We start from the raw sequence: 14,223 nt of genomic DNA on the forward strand, positions 1-14,223 counted from the left end.
TTGTCTGACTATCTTTCTGACATAATGACAGGAAGCTTTCCTAGGAAGTTTTATTTAGCCAGGAGCTGCGTTTTTCATCATGGACAGGTTAATCAGCTTTTTCAATCTCCAGTGCCCTGAACTCCTGTTCTGCAGTAGAGGCAGAGCTTTCTGTTCACGCTGATCACAGACATCCCATCTCACATGGCCTTTGCCGCAGTGGAAGAAAATAATGTATTTTGAGAAAGCAGTCTGATCCGTGTCCAGCCTACTGAGGGAACAGCAATACACATTTCAGCTCCTGCTAAGCAGTACAGAGCCACTCATGTGGGGAAATAATTGCTTTCAGTTGCAAGAAAGCAAGCTTATAGTACAGATTAAAATTTTCTTCAAATATGAAGAAAGTCCATTTTCTGACCAGTTCAGCTATTTTGCCTTTTGTATGTTAAACAGGAGTGGAACACGACACAGTTGCTTGTTGTGGCATTATGCCCTGACAGAGAAATTAAATGCTTTATTGCACTTTAGCAATTTCTGTTCTCTGACTATGTACTTCATTCTATCTCTGCCAAACTAAATTCATAGGGTTTTGTGATCCACTTTCTGATGTTTGAAATTGATGATTTTGAGAAGAAAACACATCAGAACCAGTTATAAAACTATGAAGTAAAGACTTTGTAGTGTCCATCCTTTATGGCTCAGGAGCATTCTGAAGAACTAGGTCAAGTAATTCTTTATTTAGTTACAGGTAAAAGTAAGGAGATAGTTTGAAAGATTATTGTTAGTTCTTGATGTGTAACAAAACGGTGTTGAGGAATCCTTGAACATAGGAATACAGACATCTTGGGCTTTTTGAGTTCTTATTGACTTGCATGAAAAGTTTACTAATGAATTTGAATAATTAGCAAAATATGCAACTTTGTATCTGCAGTGGCTCAACTGTGCTTAATCCCTTCTGCTGCCTTTCTAAATTGTCATGCAAAACCCAGTATGTACCACTCATCTCTTGTACTTCTGGTGTACTTCCAGTGCTACTAAATCCCTGGTTACCCGTTCCATAACCTAGTTCTTGGCTTCAGCTCCCTCTCATCTCTCCTCAGTAGCAGTAGTTATACAGGGAACAGTAAGCTGATTTGCAAACACTGGGTTCAAGGTTATTTTTAACAATTCTTAAGGTGGAACCTTATCTCTTCTGTATTGACATACAGGTGAATTCTTCGGTTATGTTCTGGGCAAAGACAGGTGCTGTGCACTGTATAAAGATTTTTCTTTTCTTTTTGGTTTTTTTCAGAATCAGGAACAGCTTCGAGAGGAGGATTCTGATTTTATTCTGAATGATGGTGACCTTACCGTGACATATGGTGATACAACAATAACTGCAAATGGTTCTTCTGGCCCCCACACAGCTACCACTAACCTTGACAGCAGGAGAACAAAAAGTAGTTCAGAGGAAGCACTGGAACGTGATTTGGGAGCAGCAGATCATGAAGTTACAAGCAGGGGTACCCGGCTAGTATTTCCTCTGGAATACAATGCATGATTACTGACTCAGTAAAAATAACTCTTGCTCTGTGAATGGATCAAGGAAGACTGCAGGCCACTGTGTCACTTGAGGTGGGGGTGTTTATTTAAACAAGTTAACAAGCAAAAGTGGTTTTACTAGGGTCTGAAGATGTCACCTATTTTTTACTCAAGATGCTGACAGTGGGGTTTTCTATATGTCTGAAAATAGACAAATGAGAAAACTGGTTATTCTCCTCTTTCCAACTGCTTATCAAATCCAAGCATAACTAGCATGCTGCAATTGTCTTGTTCAGCTGCAGCAGCTCTCTCTCTGAAGAGAGGTACATGAAAATGTTGTCATAGAACTGAGCTTATCTTGGCTTAGCTTGAGAATGTGAAAGGACAATTATAAGCTTGATAATTATTAAGAGACAAAAATGATTGTGTTTGTATCTGAATGTGGAGAGATCCATTGGTAACTTCTCTCATGAGGCTGAGGAAACTCAAGTGAAATGGGACAGTAAACATTAGGGTTACAGATGTATGAATGAAAGACTGGGGAATCTGTTGCTGCAAAATGTACTTAATCTATTCCAGGGGAAAAAAGGGCAAATAAGATTTCTTCGCTGGCCAGCTGTTTAAATAGGAAGGCAGTGAGAGTTACTTGTCCCTTTGGGTTTGGGCAACTTGACTATTACTCTTAGCCTAACTTCTAGTGCCTCAAAGGAAAAGCATCCAGCTTCCTGTGGTCTAAGATGTACCTGAAGCTGACATGAGCCTGGACCCAGGCTCTCTTGGGTAGCAGTCACAAAGTAAAACTTTCTTTCATGTGAAGATAGTTGGAAACTTGGGCTGGGGAAAACAGCAGATAGGAGGAGGAGAGAAAAAAGAGAGAGAGAGAGGCAGTATTGAATTTGCATGGAACCAGGAGGTTTCATATTGCTCAGAAGAATCCATGGACTCTGCTTACAGTTCTTGTGTGTGATAAAGAGCAAACATCTAATTAAACAGACAAAAAATTACTACTGTTTTCACCATTTGTGACTATCCTAAAACAGAGCTGTTTACCCTTGTTTTCTTTCACAGAGTAGATGTGAAACTTCAGTGGGGCATTGCACAACAGCATATAAGCTACAGAAGTGATGAACTGTAGTATCATCTTAAATGTGAAAAGGGAAAAATCTCTGACTAGTATTTAGCCCACTTACATGTAGGCTAGCTTTAACTTATTGCTAAATGCTTTTTAATTTCCAGATGAGGAGATAATCATTGTCTTTACCAATAGCTGAAAATGTATGCTTTGAAGAGCCTTTCAGCTATTTAAAGCATGCTAAAATGTGATTTCATTCTCATGTCTCAAAAGATTTATTTTTTTAAAGAGTTTGTGGCCCACTAATGTGATGTAATATCAGTTTGTCCAAAAAAAGTGTGTTTTTCTTGCTGCCATTTCATTTGTTCTTCTCATAAAATTGTGTGTGAGTAAATACCCACTCTGTTTTTCCTTAACTATTAAACTTATTGGGCTAACCTCAGTACATGAACTTCCTGCTGCAGAGAAACTTTGCAGTTGTGTTGTCTAGTCTGCTTTCTTTTAAATGTGTTCTCTGATGAGTGATCTACCTCCCTGGCTGCCCCTCCAAGATACATTTATAAAGGGTATTGACCTGTAATGATTGTCTCATGTTATTGGAAGAGAGACTAGGAAATCAGGAGTCTTCTTGTGGAAAAATTATAAGACTAATACAGAATCACAGAATGTTCCCAGTTGGAAGTGACACACAAGGATCATCAAAGTCCAACTCCTGGCCCTGCACAGCACCGTCCCCAAGGGTCACACTGTGTGCTTGAGAGTGTTGTTCAAATGCTTCTTGAGCTCTGTCGGGTTTGGTGCTGTGACACTTCCCTGGGGAGTCAGTTCCAGTGCCCAACCACCCTTTGGGTGAACAGCCTTTCTCTAATATCCAACCTAAACCTCCCCTGACACATCTTGAGGCCATTCCCTGGGTCCTGTCACTGGTCACCAGAGAGAAGAGATCAGTGCCTGCCCCTCCTCTTCCGCTCATGAGGAAGTTGTAGACTGCAGTGAGGGACCTTTGTTCTTAAATGGTGCAGAGTAACAAACCCTGATAAAGATTACTGAGCAGAACAACTTCTTTTCAGGCCTGCATGTGTTTTGCAGAAAAAAAAACCAATTCTCTTCCCTTCCCTGGGAGCACAGGCAGTTTATCAGTTAAAGCTGAGGAGCCATGAGCAGATCCTGTGACTGCCAAGAGCACTGGACAAGGGGCCCAACACTGGAATTTTCAGGGTGCTTTCCATGAGAGGTGTTCCAAGCGCTGCTGACGCTGGCTCCAGGAGCAGCTCTGAGGATCCTCTATCTGCAGTTATCAAAAAGGAGGAACACTATGACAAGTGTGTTTACACTATGTTACATGCTACTACGCAATGTAAGCTGGCTTTTCTGATAAGCTTCAACAAGGGTGAAGTATCACATACTTGGTACTTGACCAAGTTTAGCCCATTTCCAAGGATGTATGTTTTCTGGCCTGCGAAAAGACAAAAAAAAAAATTATTTACTTTTACAATGAAGGAATTGCCTTTGGGGAAAGGACTGCAGGAATTTTAATTGGAGGAGAGGGAAAAAAAATCCTTTTTGGCTAAACTTCCAAAGAACTGATCTGAAGCAAGTAAACAGCAAAGGTTCAAATTCTGTCTCTTATTAATGAAATGATGGCTACTATGTTTTAGTCCTGGGAGGGGGGAGGAAAAGCTTTTACAGTAAGGATTTCTACCAACCTTAACAGATATTATGAGTTGCTCATGCTACTTAGGAGGCCAGATTCTGTGATTTTCAACTTTATAATAAAAGATTGGCACGGTCCTTCTTGTATACTATGAATTTAACTCCAATTACAGTCTCTCTTAGACAGTATTGGTCAGAAGAATGTCTTTTAGTCTTATTCTGGACAGTAGAACCTTAAGAACTAATATGCTTCACATGCCTTTCAAAGAAAGGTTCACTGTTTCTTTTAACTCTGAAGGAGCTCCCTGGAATAACATGCTTGACCTCAGCCTTGGCAGACATGGTGTCTGCTTCTGCACAAGTGTGGGAATGGAATTTGGATACTCTCAAGCCTAAACTTCATATGCTTTTCTTTAACATTTGGGGGAGGACCTTTTTGGGGGAGAAACCAGAGAAGTTACAGATGCATCAGCAGGGGGTATTCCTCTCCAAAATTACTGAACTCATGACCCACTGAAACTTTAGAAGAAAGGGAAGGCAACCCATGACTAGGAGACACAGACCATCCAGGAGAAAAGCAGCCAGTAAATACCCTGGACTGGCTATGAACAATCTTGGTGATAATTAGACAAGAAACCTTATTTCAGAAGTAGCGTCTTGCTTCCCAAGGTTTAGGGGAGAGTTTAATATGGTGCAGTGAAAAACCATAGATACTTCTTGGTCTGGAATTTTTGGGAATGCCATTCTGAAAAATAACTTCCAGTAGAAATGAGCCTGCAAAGTGAAAGAGGAGGAAAATGTGGAGGAAACAGTGAATTACAAAGCCAGGAAATGGTTTAAACAGGCAGCTCTACTGTGGGAACAGCACTGTAAACAATTGCTATTCTTAATATTGCAGTCCTAAATGCTGAGAAGTTGTGTTGGCTTCTGCATACCTTATCTAAAACCAAGGCAGTGGGATAATGCAAAAGTAATAAAACCACCCCATCCTAACTGTTCACAAAATCAAAGCCTTTTATAGGGCAGCACTAACTTGCTTCTACTCCAGAGCAAGGAAATGAACTCTGAACAATTTTTTTAAAGTAACTTCACATCATTACTGTTTTCTTGATTCTAAAATACTTGCAGTAATCTTGAGAGCAGTTCTATGGGAACATTAATGTGACAAATATGGAGGTGCCTTATGAAACATGCATACATACAAACAGGAAGCAAATGCTTATCTAATATTTGAATCTGTGTTGCAGAGTCAAATGACATTCCATATCTTCATTTGATACTTGCAATTTATAGGAGTTTTTGTTATGAAAATGAAACAGTTACACCAAAGCAATTAACATTAGTATCAGTTCAGATTTTCAGGTAATAAAATGATCTATCTGGTTTGGCTGCTTTATTCACTCTTCCTCTGGTACTTTCTTGATAATAATCTATTTTGCACTGCCCCACATGGACTTGCTGACATCCAAAATGCCAGTGGGTTTGAAGATTTATCTAGGGACTGAATGTTAACTGGGCAACAGCTCATTATAATTGATACTGGAATAAAAGTGTTTATTAATTGCCTGCACTGGCTCTGTCAGGGAACTTGGCTGGTGGAGAAAGATATCTGCAGGAAGGGAGAGAAGTCCTGGCTTATTGAACACCTGCTAAGCTGTCATGGCTAAAGCCAGTGCTCTCCTCAGGTTCTTGTGCAGTAGTACAGAGCCAGAAAGGATTTCTGTAGGTGCATGCAAGGGGGCAGCAATCTTTGTCCTAGGGAAATGAAAAAGATTTGGGTTTGTTCTAGCTTTTATTAACATAATAATTTAAATTTAATTTTCTAAAGCCCCATTTCCTGCAGTTTTTTAACCTTTTGGAGCTTGAAAATGTCACATTAGATATAGATTTTAAAAAAGGAGAGAGGGAGGCAGAATAGTTCACTTTGGTGCCTGAGTACAATTTCAAAGCTATGCTACACTGCTAACTTATGCAAATTTGATTAATTAAATGGCAATAATTTGAAATGCTGCAATTAAAGGTTACTTTCCTGCTTCTAATTGAAAAAAAAACAAAAAACCTCCAGATTTGCATTCCCTCAGAGAAAGTGAATGCCCAACTTAAAAGGGTTTTGCTGCAATGTTAAAATACTTAACTTCAGGCTATGAGAAATGAATTGGATTTATTTTTTCACTACTAATATCTCAGAAGTTGTTATTACTGAGGCAGGGAGAAGTAGGTCATGCAGTTCCATGTTGTAATATATTTATGACTTTTGTTTCCAGACTTTAGTTTAATCAGGGAAGTTATCCTCCAGTGCCTGATTTTGAATTTCAGTCCTAAATTGCTTGGCTTGAATGGCTCGATGTTGACACAGATTAATACCAGAAAGCAGAACACCAGAAGGCATTCTTCTGGATCACATCAGCAGATTAGTAATAGCTGTTGTGAAATAACAGCTTCCAGCACACGGGGTCACTTGAGGTAAGGTTGTCTGATTTGAGTTTGGGATATCAGAAGTAAAGAAAGAGAGGTAAAATCACATGACCCCACAGCTGGTTCTGGTAGAGCAAGGAGAATGTAAGCCATCTAAGGATGTCCCAAATTTGCGTCCTTCCTTTAAGCTGCTGTGCCCTACCTTTGCAGTTACAGGCTGGCTGCTACAGGTTGCCTGTTAATTAGTTTTGGTCTATTCATAATTCTCAAAATCAGAAGTAGCATTTAACCTGAATTTTGAGCTTGCCATTCTTGTAGCTCTTACCCTCTTGTCACTTAAGATATAAACATATTGGTAAAGTTTCAAGAGGTGTCTTAGGGTTACTTCAAACATAAAAATGCACTAGGTATCCAAAGCATATCATGCTGTCCTGACTAAGGCTGCTGTGGTAGATTATCTATCCAAAATGTTCAATTCCCTTGAGGCAGCTAAAGCCTGCATGGTATGATAGGTTCAAGCTGGGAGTGGTCCAACTGCTGTCAGGGAGGACTGTAAGAAATCTTAAGTCCTATCCTTCCAAGAGATAAACACAGTTTCTTGTGTGCAAGAAACTGGGTGCTGCTGCACCAAATGTCTTAAACATTGCTGAAGTAATTGTAAGCAGAGGTTAGTAGAACTGGAATATAGTACTGTATCCCCTGACAAATCCTCTTTGTTATATTGACAGCTACAGGACAACTGTCCTTTCAATATTTGCACTTGAAGCAGTGAGGATGTAAAGGAGAACAGCTACCCTCTGCAGTACCAGAGCTTGGTTTCTTGGTCTTCAGCACACCAATGGTGTGCAGTTCTCCGAGCCCTAATTTGGGAGCTCAGAATCCTAAAGAGGCTAAATGGCAAGGAATTATCATTTAAATACCACAATGGCTGGGGAGGAGACAGAAAGCAAAATATTGTGAAAGCTCTCCATGTTATGGGAATAGTAGCAGTGAAGGATGGGGAATAAACACCTGCTAGGCTTTCTGCCACTGGTTCACTTGTGTACAAGCTTGGCTAAACTTTCATTCATGTGGACAAGATACTGCACTTCAGCTTTGAGTCTCTTGATTGAGGCTTCATCTAAGCATTCTTTTCTCAAAAGAAGAAATGTCAGTGCTGCTTGGAACTTCTCCTCTGTCAACAAGTTTCAGGTTAGGTATGAAGATGGTGTTACTGTTCCAGGTTAGCATCATCTTTCCATTTCTTATTACTTCCTTACTTCAAATAGGCCATGGGGTCACTGGGAAGTAGCAGGTGCAAGGTGGGAGATGTAGGTGCTTTTGGAGAGTTCATTGTTTCACACTGAGTTACTCCATTGGCTGCACTGGAACAAATACCATAGTTGTCATTTGTAGTTAAGTCAGAAATATGTGTTCCCTTCTTATTTGGCTGATAGTAATGCAGAACTTACTGTGGCTTGACACATTTGTGATACACATGAACTTTGTATTTTATCTCTGAAGTGAAAAAGACTGATACAGTCAGGTCTTTCCTCAAGGCAAAGCCAGCAACTCAGCTCTCTTCTCACAGTACAGAACTGATTTGGAGATCCCTTCCTTAAAACCTAATTATTGGTTTTCACCTTGGAACACCCAGCACTTGCTTTGATACCCTTGTCTTTTAGGAAGGGTTGCAAGGTACAACAAAAAGTAAACATTATTATGTAGAGAAATAAAATACAGATTTACATCAACATGGCTGAGATAGAGAGGTATTATAACTTCTAAATCTGTTGTTAGGAAGAGTGAATGATCATAGAGACAAAGGAGGTCTGGATGTTATACTTCATTTTATAAGATATTTGGAAAGTCTTTTCTCAAGAAGCCTTGGCTCATGCTGTCTTAGTCACCGAAGGAAGATGAATCTATGAGGATTAATAACTGACCATTTATTCTCTGTTCTATTTCTTATCTTTTCACCAGCTTTCACAATGGATAGCACTGTCATCAGATTTGTAGGGCTGGATCTGGAGAAGGGAATCATAGGAAAGTGAAAAATGAAGGGGATGTTCAGTTAATTTTGGAACCTAAGGTTGATTGTAAAATGGGGTGTTGCACTTAGTGAAAACCATCTCCAGTACGTGTGCGCCTACAAGTGCAACGACCTGTAAAATAGCTGCTTGTCTGTCAGAAAGAGCTTGGAATCATCCTGGTTAGTGCTCAGAAGGAGTGATTAAAAAGACAATGCTGAGAGCTGAAGCCAAACTCAGAAACCATCTGTTGCACTGTAAATCCCAGTGCAGGCGCTGCTTGCCGGAGCTGTCCAGAGCAGCGATGTGTGGGTGGCTTGGCCACTCCTCTGAGAGGATGTGAGGTGGAGCCTTGGCAGAGATATCAGAGGAGAGTCTGCTTTGTCTTGCATTGTCCTATCCTATATAATCAGTAATTTTTCAGTATGCTAACATCAGCTGAATATTTGAACTGGAAGAAACAAAGGAGGAATGGAAATAATGAAAAGAGACGGTGATTAGAATTTCACTCTACGTGAAGACCAACAGATGTTCTGCACACTGACTTTCTTTCCCCAACCATTCTGTCTGTATTTTCTTAAACATACTTAATAAAAGACATTTGTCAATCTAACATTGCTTCTGTTCTAGGACTAGGGCATCTCTGCCACGATTGAGTTCAATATTCTCAAAGCAACTTCATTTTGTTAATCCAGGTATCTATTATTTTTCCTAACCAAGAGTGAGTTCACCAAATAAACACTATTCCTGCTAAACTAATCCACAGTCCAAAACAAAGTGATTTTTTGAGAAGCACTTAAAGTAAAATAAGCCATGTGTGTTTTGAAGATAGGAGCTGTTTTGTTTTTCTTTTAAGAAGAATAAAAAGTGACAGCTTACATGCAGTTTTTGTGTAGGGTAACACTTGAAAACGTGATTATTTCTATATACACTGTGTGTCCTGAGACATTTATCAATGAAACAAAATTATCAAATCCAACCCTATTAAAAATCGTAAACAAAACCACGTCTGCTCTCTTGTTATGGGACAAGAAATCCAATTTAAATACTAAATTAATGCATACAATCTGAAAAAGAGAATTATAACCGGAGGTAAATGTACAGCTCTCTTGAAGGCACCTTTTGTTCGAGAGAGGATGAGTAATTAAACACATGCGCAGCTATAGAGAGAAACTGGTTTATGGCATGAAATTTTCTGTAACAATTGCACTACTGAAATGCACCTGCCTTTTACTGGAACTGCCAGCCTTGTCTGCTCAGCAGGACTTTTAATTTTTACACCACAATGAGGAGAAAGTGCTTCTCCATGGTTTGCTCTGCCCTACTTCTCTCTGTACATTGGTCATCCTGTGCAGAAAATTGTTTCTGTGCTATTACAGCAGTGCTGGGTTTTAAAAGAGCAAACAGAAGTTACACTCAGCAGGAAGCTGAGCTTTTCTGGTGCCCTGCACTGTGTGGGAGACAGTCAGCTCCCAGACATTGGACCAGATGCTGTGGGGTTGGATGTGGCTCTGGAGCTCCAGCCACCTGCTCCCAGCCGGGTCTCTCGGTACTGAGACCTTGATAGACTAAGTGCCAGCTGGGTTAACTGAAGAGTGGGATTTGAACTGTGTGTATCCGTGGTCAGTGGTGTGGTTTTACCCCAGGCAGCAACTAAGGCCACGCAGCCACCTGCTTGCTTGCCACCAGTGGGATGGGAGGTGGAATCACAAAGACAAAAGGGAGAAAATTCGTGGGTTGAGATAAAGATAGTTTAATAGAGAAAGCAAAAGCTGTGCACACAAGCAAAGCAGAACAAGGAATTCATTCACTATTTCCCACAGACAGACAGGTGTTCAGCCATTTCCAGGAGAGCAGGGCCCCTTCTCACACAACAATGATTTGGGAAGACAAACACCATCATTCCAAATATCTCTTTCCTTCTTCTGCCCAAACTTTACACGCTGAGCATAAGGCCACATCTTCTGGGATATCTCTGTGGCCAGCTGGGGTCAGCTGTCCTGGCTGTGTCACCTCCCAACTCCTTTTCAACCCCAATCTCCTAACTGTTGGGTGAGGAGCAGAAAAGTCCTTGATTCTGTGCAAGCACTGCTCAGCAATAAAGAAAATATACCTGTTATCAACACTGTCTGCAACACAAATCCAAAACACAGCCCCACACTAGCTGTTCTGAATAAACTTAATTTCCCCAGCCCAGACCAGCTCAGTCGGGCTTTTCAGCCAACAGCAGGAATTTGGGGTTAGACCCCAGAGAGGCAGCGGTGTTGAGCAGCTTCAGGCAGTGAAAGAGAGGGACCCCAAGGTGCAAGGTGCACCATCATCAAATGGATCATGGGAGAAAGTCTCCTCAAGCACAAGAAACACGCATGTTGGTAAAGCCCTACTGGAAAAATAAGCAGGGCAAGATGTGGTTTAGCCTGGATGTTGGTATTTAGAAGGGGAGGAGAGGGAAATTGCAGCAAATTTCCACAGATTTCCCTTCACTAGGAAGGAATTAACTGTTACAACGCTATGGTCAAATGTAAGCAGAACTACCCTCAGCTATCCATAGCTGCATGCTTCAGTACAAATGTCATATCTGCATGGGGCAGGGCACCAGTAAGTAAGAAAAAAAAAATTAAAAAAGCTTTGAAAAAGGAAAGTGGTCCATACTGGGCCTGCCTTTAGCCAACAAAATCTGCAAAGATGGATGTGCAATTTTTCCGGTAGAATTTCACACTTTATTTGGAGAATAATATTATGTTTGTATGAAAGAACTTGGTTACAAAAATCAACCTGATTTTACCTTTTAGCAGTTATTCTAAAGCTTGACTGTCAAGCCAGGATGTAAAGGATTTCAAAGGATGCAAATGTCACTCCATATTAATTGTACTTATGATATTACAGTATTCAAATTACTGCTTACAGTTAGATATGTCTAATACTACAGTTTGTTTAGATTAAGGAGTAGCTATCACCTTCCGTGCATGTTTTTTACCTTCACTAGTTTAAAACCTCTCAATATTGGAATGAACTTCTCATGGGTAGAGCAGTGATGAAGCCCTGCAGGCATTCAGAAATAAGTCCCAGAAATTATTCTGTAGGGCCCTAGACTACTTGTGCATTCCCCAGATCAAAGCATCATTAGAAGATGAAAAGGTTTTATTAATTAAATGTCTAGCTCAAAATTATTCTAGCTATTCTGTAACAGATCACAAGAGACTTCTCTCCCACTTATCTCTGGACCTTTTCTTTCATGCAATAGTAAAGATTGAAAAAATAATGTTTCTTAAAGGCACAGCCTAACTCTTCTGAAGGTCAGGATCTTTGGTATGAGAACTGGGGCATCACTCACCTGCTCAGCAGCCAGTAAAGGAGCTTTACTCTCTGCATACTGAGGAGTGCTCCAAGGCCAGCCCTCAGGAGCTCAGTGTCTCAGAACTGGAATCCCTCCTGGTAGGAATCTGTGAAGTTGTAAGTACAGACATGACCAGACACACTTTGACAGCTCCAAGCAACCTGAAACTCAGTTTAGAAATAAGCTGAGTTTATGCAGTCTTAAAATTGCTGACTAGCTGCTTCCTTCAAGGGTAGCATTACCAATTTACAAGCAACATGTTAACCTACAGTAGAGAGCTAAAAGCAGCAGGAGAGCCACTTTTCAGGGCAGAACTATCAAGGCATATCAACACATATACTGCTTGTCAAGATTTAACTCTTTTCCTATTGAGGAACACAGTTTTAGAAATATCAGCTAGTTATTATTATTATCATCCAATCTGAATGCAACTGCTTTGATTGTAAGTTTTTAGAAGAGTCAACTAGCAAATATTTTAGTAAGAATTTACAGAGAGTCCATAAGAAGATATGGTTTCCAATTTACAATTTAAGGATGTAAAATTAAATTCATGCTAAATTAACTCCTCCTTTGCTGAAGCAGCTTGAGGCTGGGTCCTGTTTTCTATCAATTTCCACATTTCAGACATTAAAAACCTTGTGAACAGACAAAACCAATTTTCAGGTGAGCAAAAGCACCTCTTTTCACACAAGAAATCGATGTTATATAAACAACTGAAATATTTATCTGGTTATCTACTTTGGGGACATGAAGGCAGAACTGTGACTTGAGTATGAAGCTGATCAATAGGCAAGGATGAACAAACCAAAGTGCTGTATTGAAACAAAGACTGTAAAATGGAGACCTGAAGTGGAAATGAATAAGCTTGAAAGCTGAGTATTTGGGGGAGAGGGAGGGTTGTTGCTGTTGCTGTGTAAAAAGATAATTCTATAGTTACATACTTGTGACAAGAACAAGTTAGCACAGAGCAATAGTAGCAGGCTGCTTTCTGCATCCAGTAAGAGAAGTAACAGGCTTAAACTGAATCAAGAATGATTCAAACAGATGACTGAGAGCAGTTTTTAAAAGTGGACATACAGATATAATGGAGTAAATGACTGCCAGATGAAGTCTTTGTCCTTAATGACTTTAAAACCAGCTTGGAACAGGTAACAAACGTCCCACCCTCTCATCTCTAAATCTATTTGAGAAAGAGTGAAGTATCACTAAATGTTCTTAAAGTGGTATTATAAAAAAAGGGGAAAAAATAAGAAAGGAGGGTACATACTCACAACAATTCAGTCAAGTCACCCCTGCTCAAGCAGCAGCTGAAACGACTGTGAAAAGCCAAGGAAAGGTTTTCAAATCCTCCATCAGAGAGGCCTCTGCTGTACTTGGATTGATCTCCCACAGCCTTTTACGATTATTTTAACAAGTGCTGCACTTCAGATCCTATCCAGAGCCCACCTGAAACTAGTTTCATGCCTGTGCATAAATAAACAAGGGACTAATCGTTTCACAGCTGTATGGCAAAGCATTAAAGACAGCTCAGCCACAGCGAGGGCAGTGCCAGGGCTGGGTGGTCCTACATCCTGCACTTGCTGGCACAGCTGGGATTTCTACCCATGGAAAGTGAACAACCGCGCAGCCTTTGCTTACACAAACACACCCTACCTTTCCTTTCCCTTCAGCTCCACTCATCTCAAGAATAAAAGGGCAAAAACTACTGGGTTGATGGTGTGGGCTTTGTGCTTCTCTTCATTGACAAATCCAATGTATTGGCAGATACTGGCAAAGGCCCAATTACCAGATTTCCTCATAGGAAATATTATGAGACACTAACCTATTGCAGAGTACTCCAGAACAAACTGGAGTCTGGAGTTAACATTTCCATGAAAGTTAGCATTCTCTCCTTTTTACAGAGCACAAACAAAATGTACAAAGCATCTTTAAACTAGGTCTCCAGTCTTTTTGTGCATTAAAGCTGATTTTTCAGAAGACTTCAGCACTCCATACAGTACTTCCTATGGATCACAGGGCTTCTGGACCACCAGCTTCATATCTAGTCATAACATGGTACTCTACCATATCAGTTCCTTTCTATTTCTAAATTACAGAAGTTGTCTTTTAAAATGAGTTGTCTCTTCCATCCCTTCCTGCTATGCTGTTCTCATGGTTAAAAAAATCCCACCTTCCTCCAACTTCCAGGTTGAAATGAATGATTCATTGCTGATGTGTAAAAATCTGTTCTTATGCCA

The 14,223-nt window shown here is 40.3% G+C and overlaps 1 protein-coding gene across 1 annotated transcript in view; it reads left to right on the forward strand.

The window, feature by feature from the left end:
* The window catches only part of SLC9A7 (solute carrier family 9 member A7), a 68,945-nt gene extending 65,922 nt beyond the window's left edge, over positions 1-3,023 (forward strand). Inside the window, exon 17 of the mRNA XM_066313560.1 lies at positions 1,271-3,023. Within this exon, the coding sequence (XP_066169657.1) occupies positions 1,271-1,519 (249 nt within the window). The 3' untranslated portion in view covers positions 1,520-3,023. The remainder of the gene's footprint in view (positions 1-1,270) is intronic.
* Positions 3,024-14,223: the final 11,200 nt, after the last annotated feature.

This window comes from Sylvia atricapilla, chromosome 2 (assembly GCF_009819655.1).
Source record: "Sylvia atricapilla isolate bSylAtr1 chromosome 2, bSylAtr1.pri, whole genome shotgun sequence".
NCBI lineage: Eukaryota > Metazoa > Chordata > Aves > Passeriformes > Sylviidae > Sylvia > Sylvia atricapilla.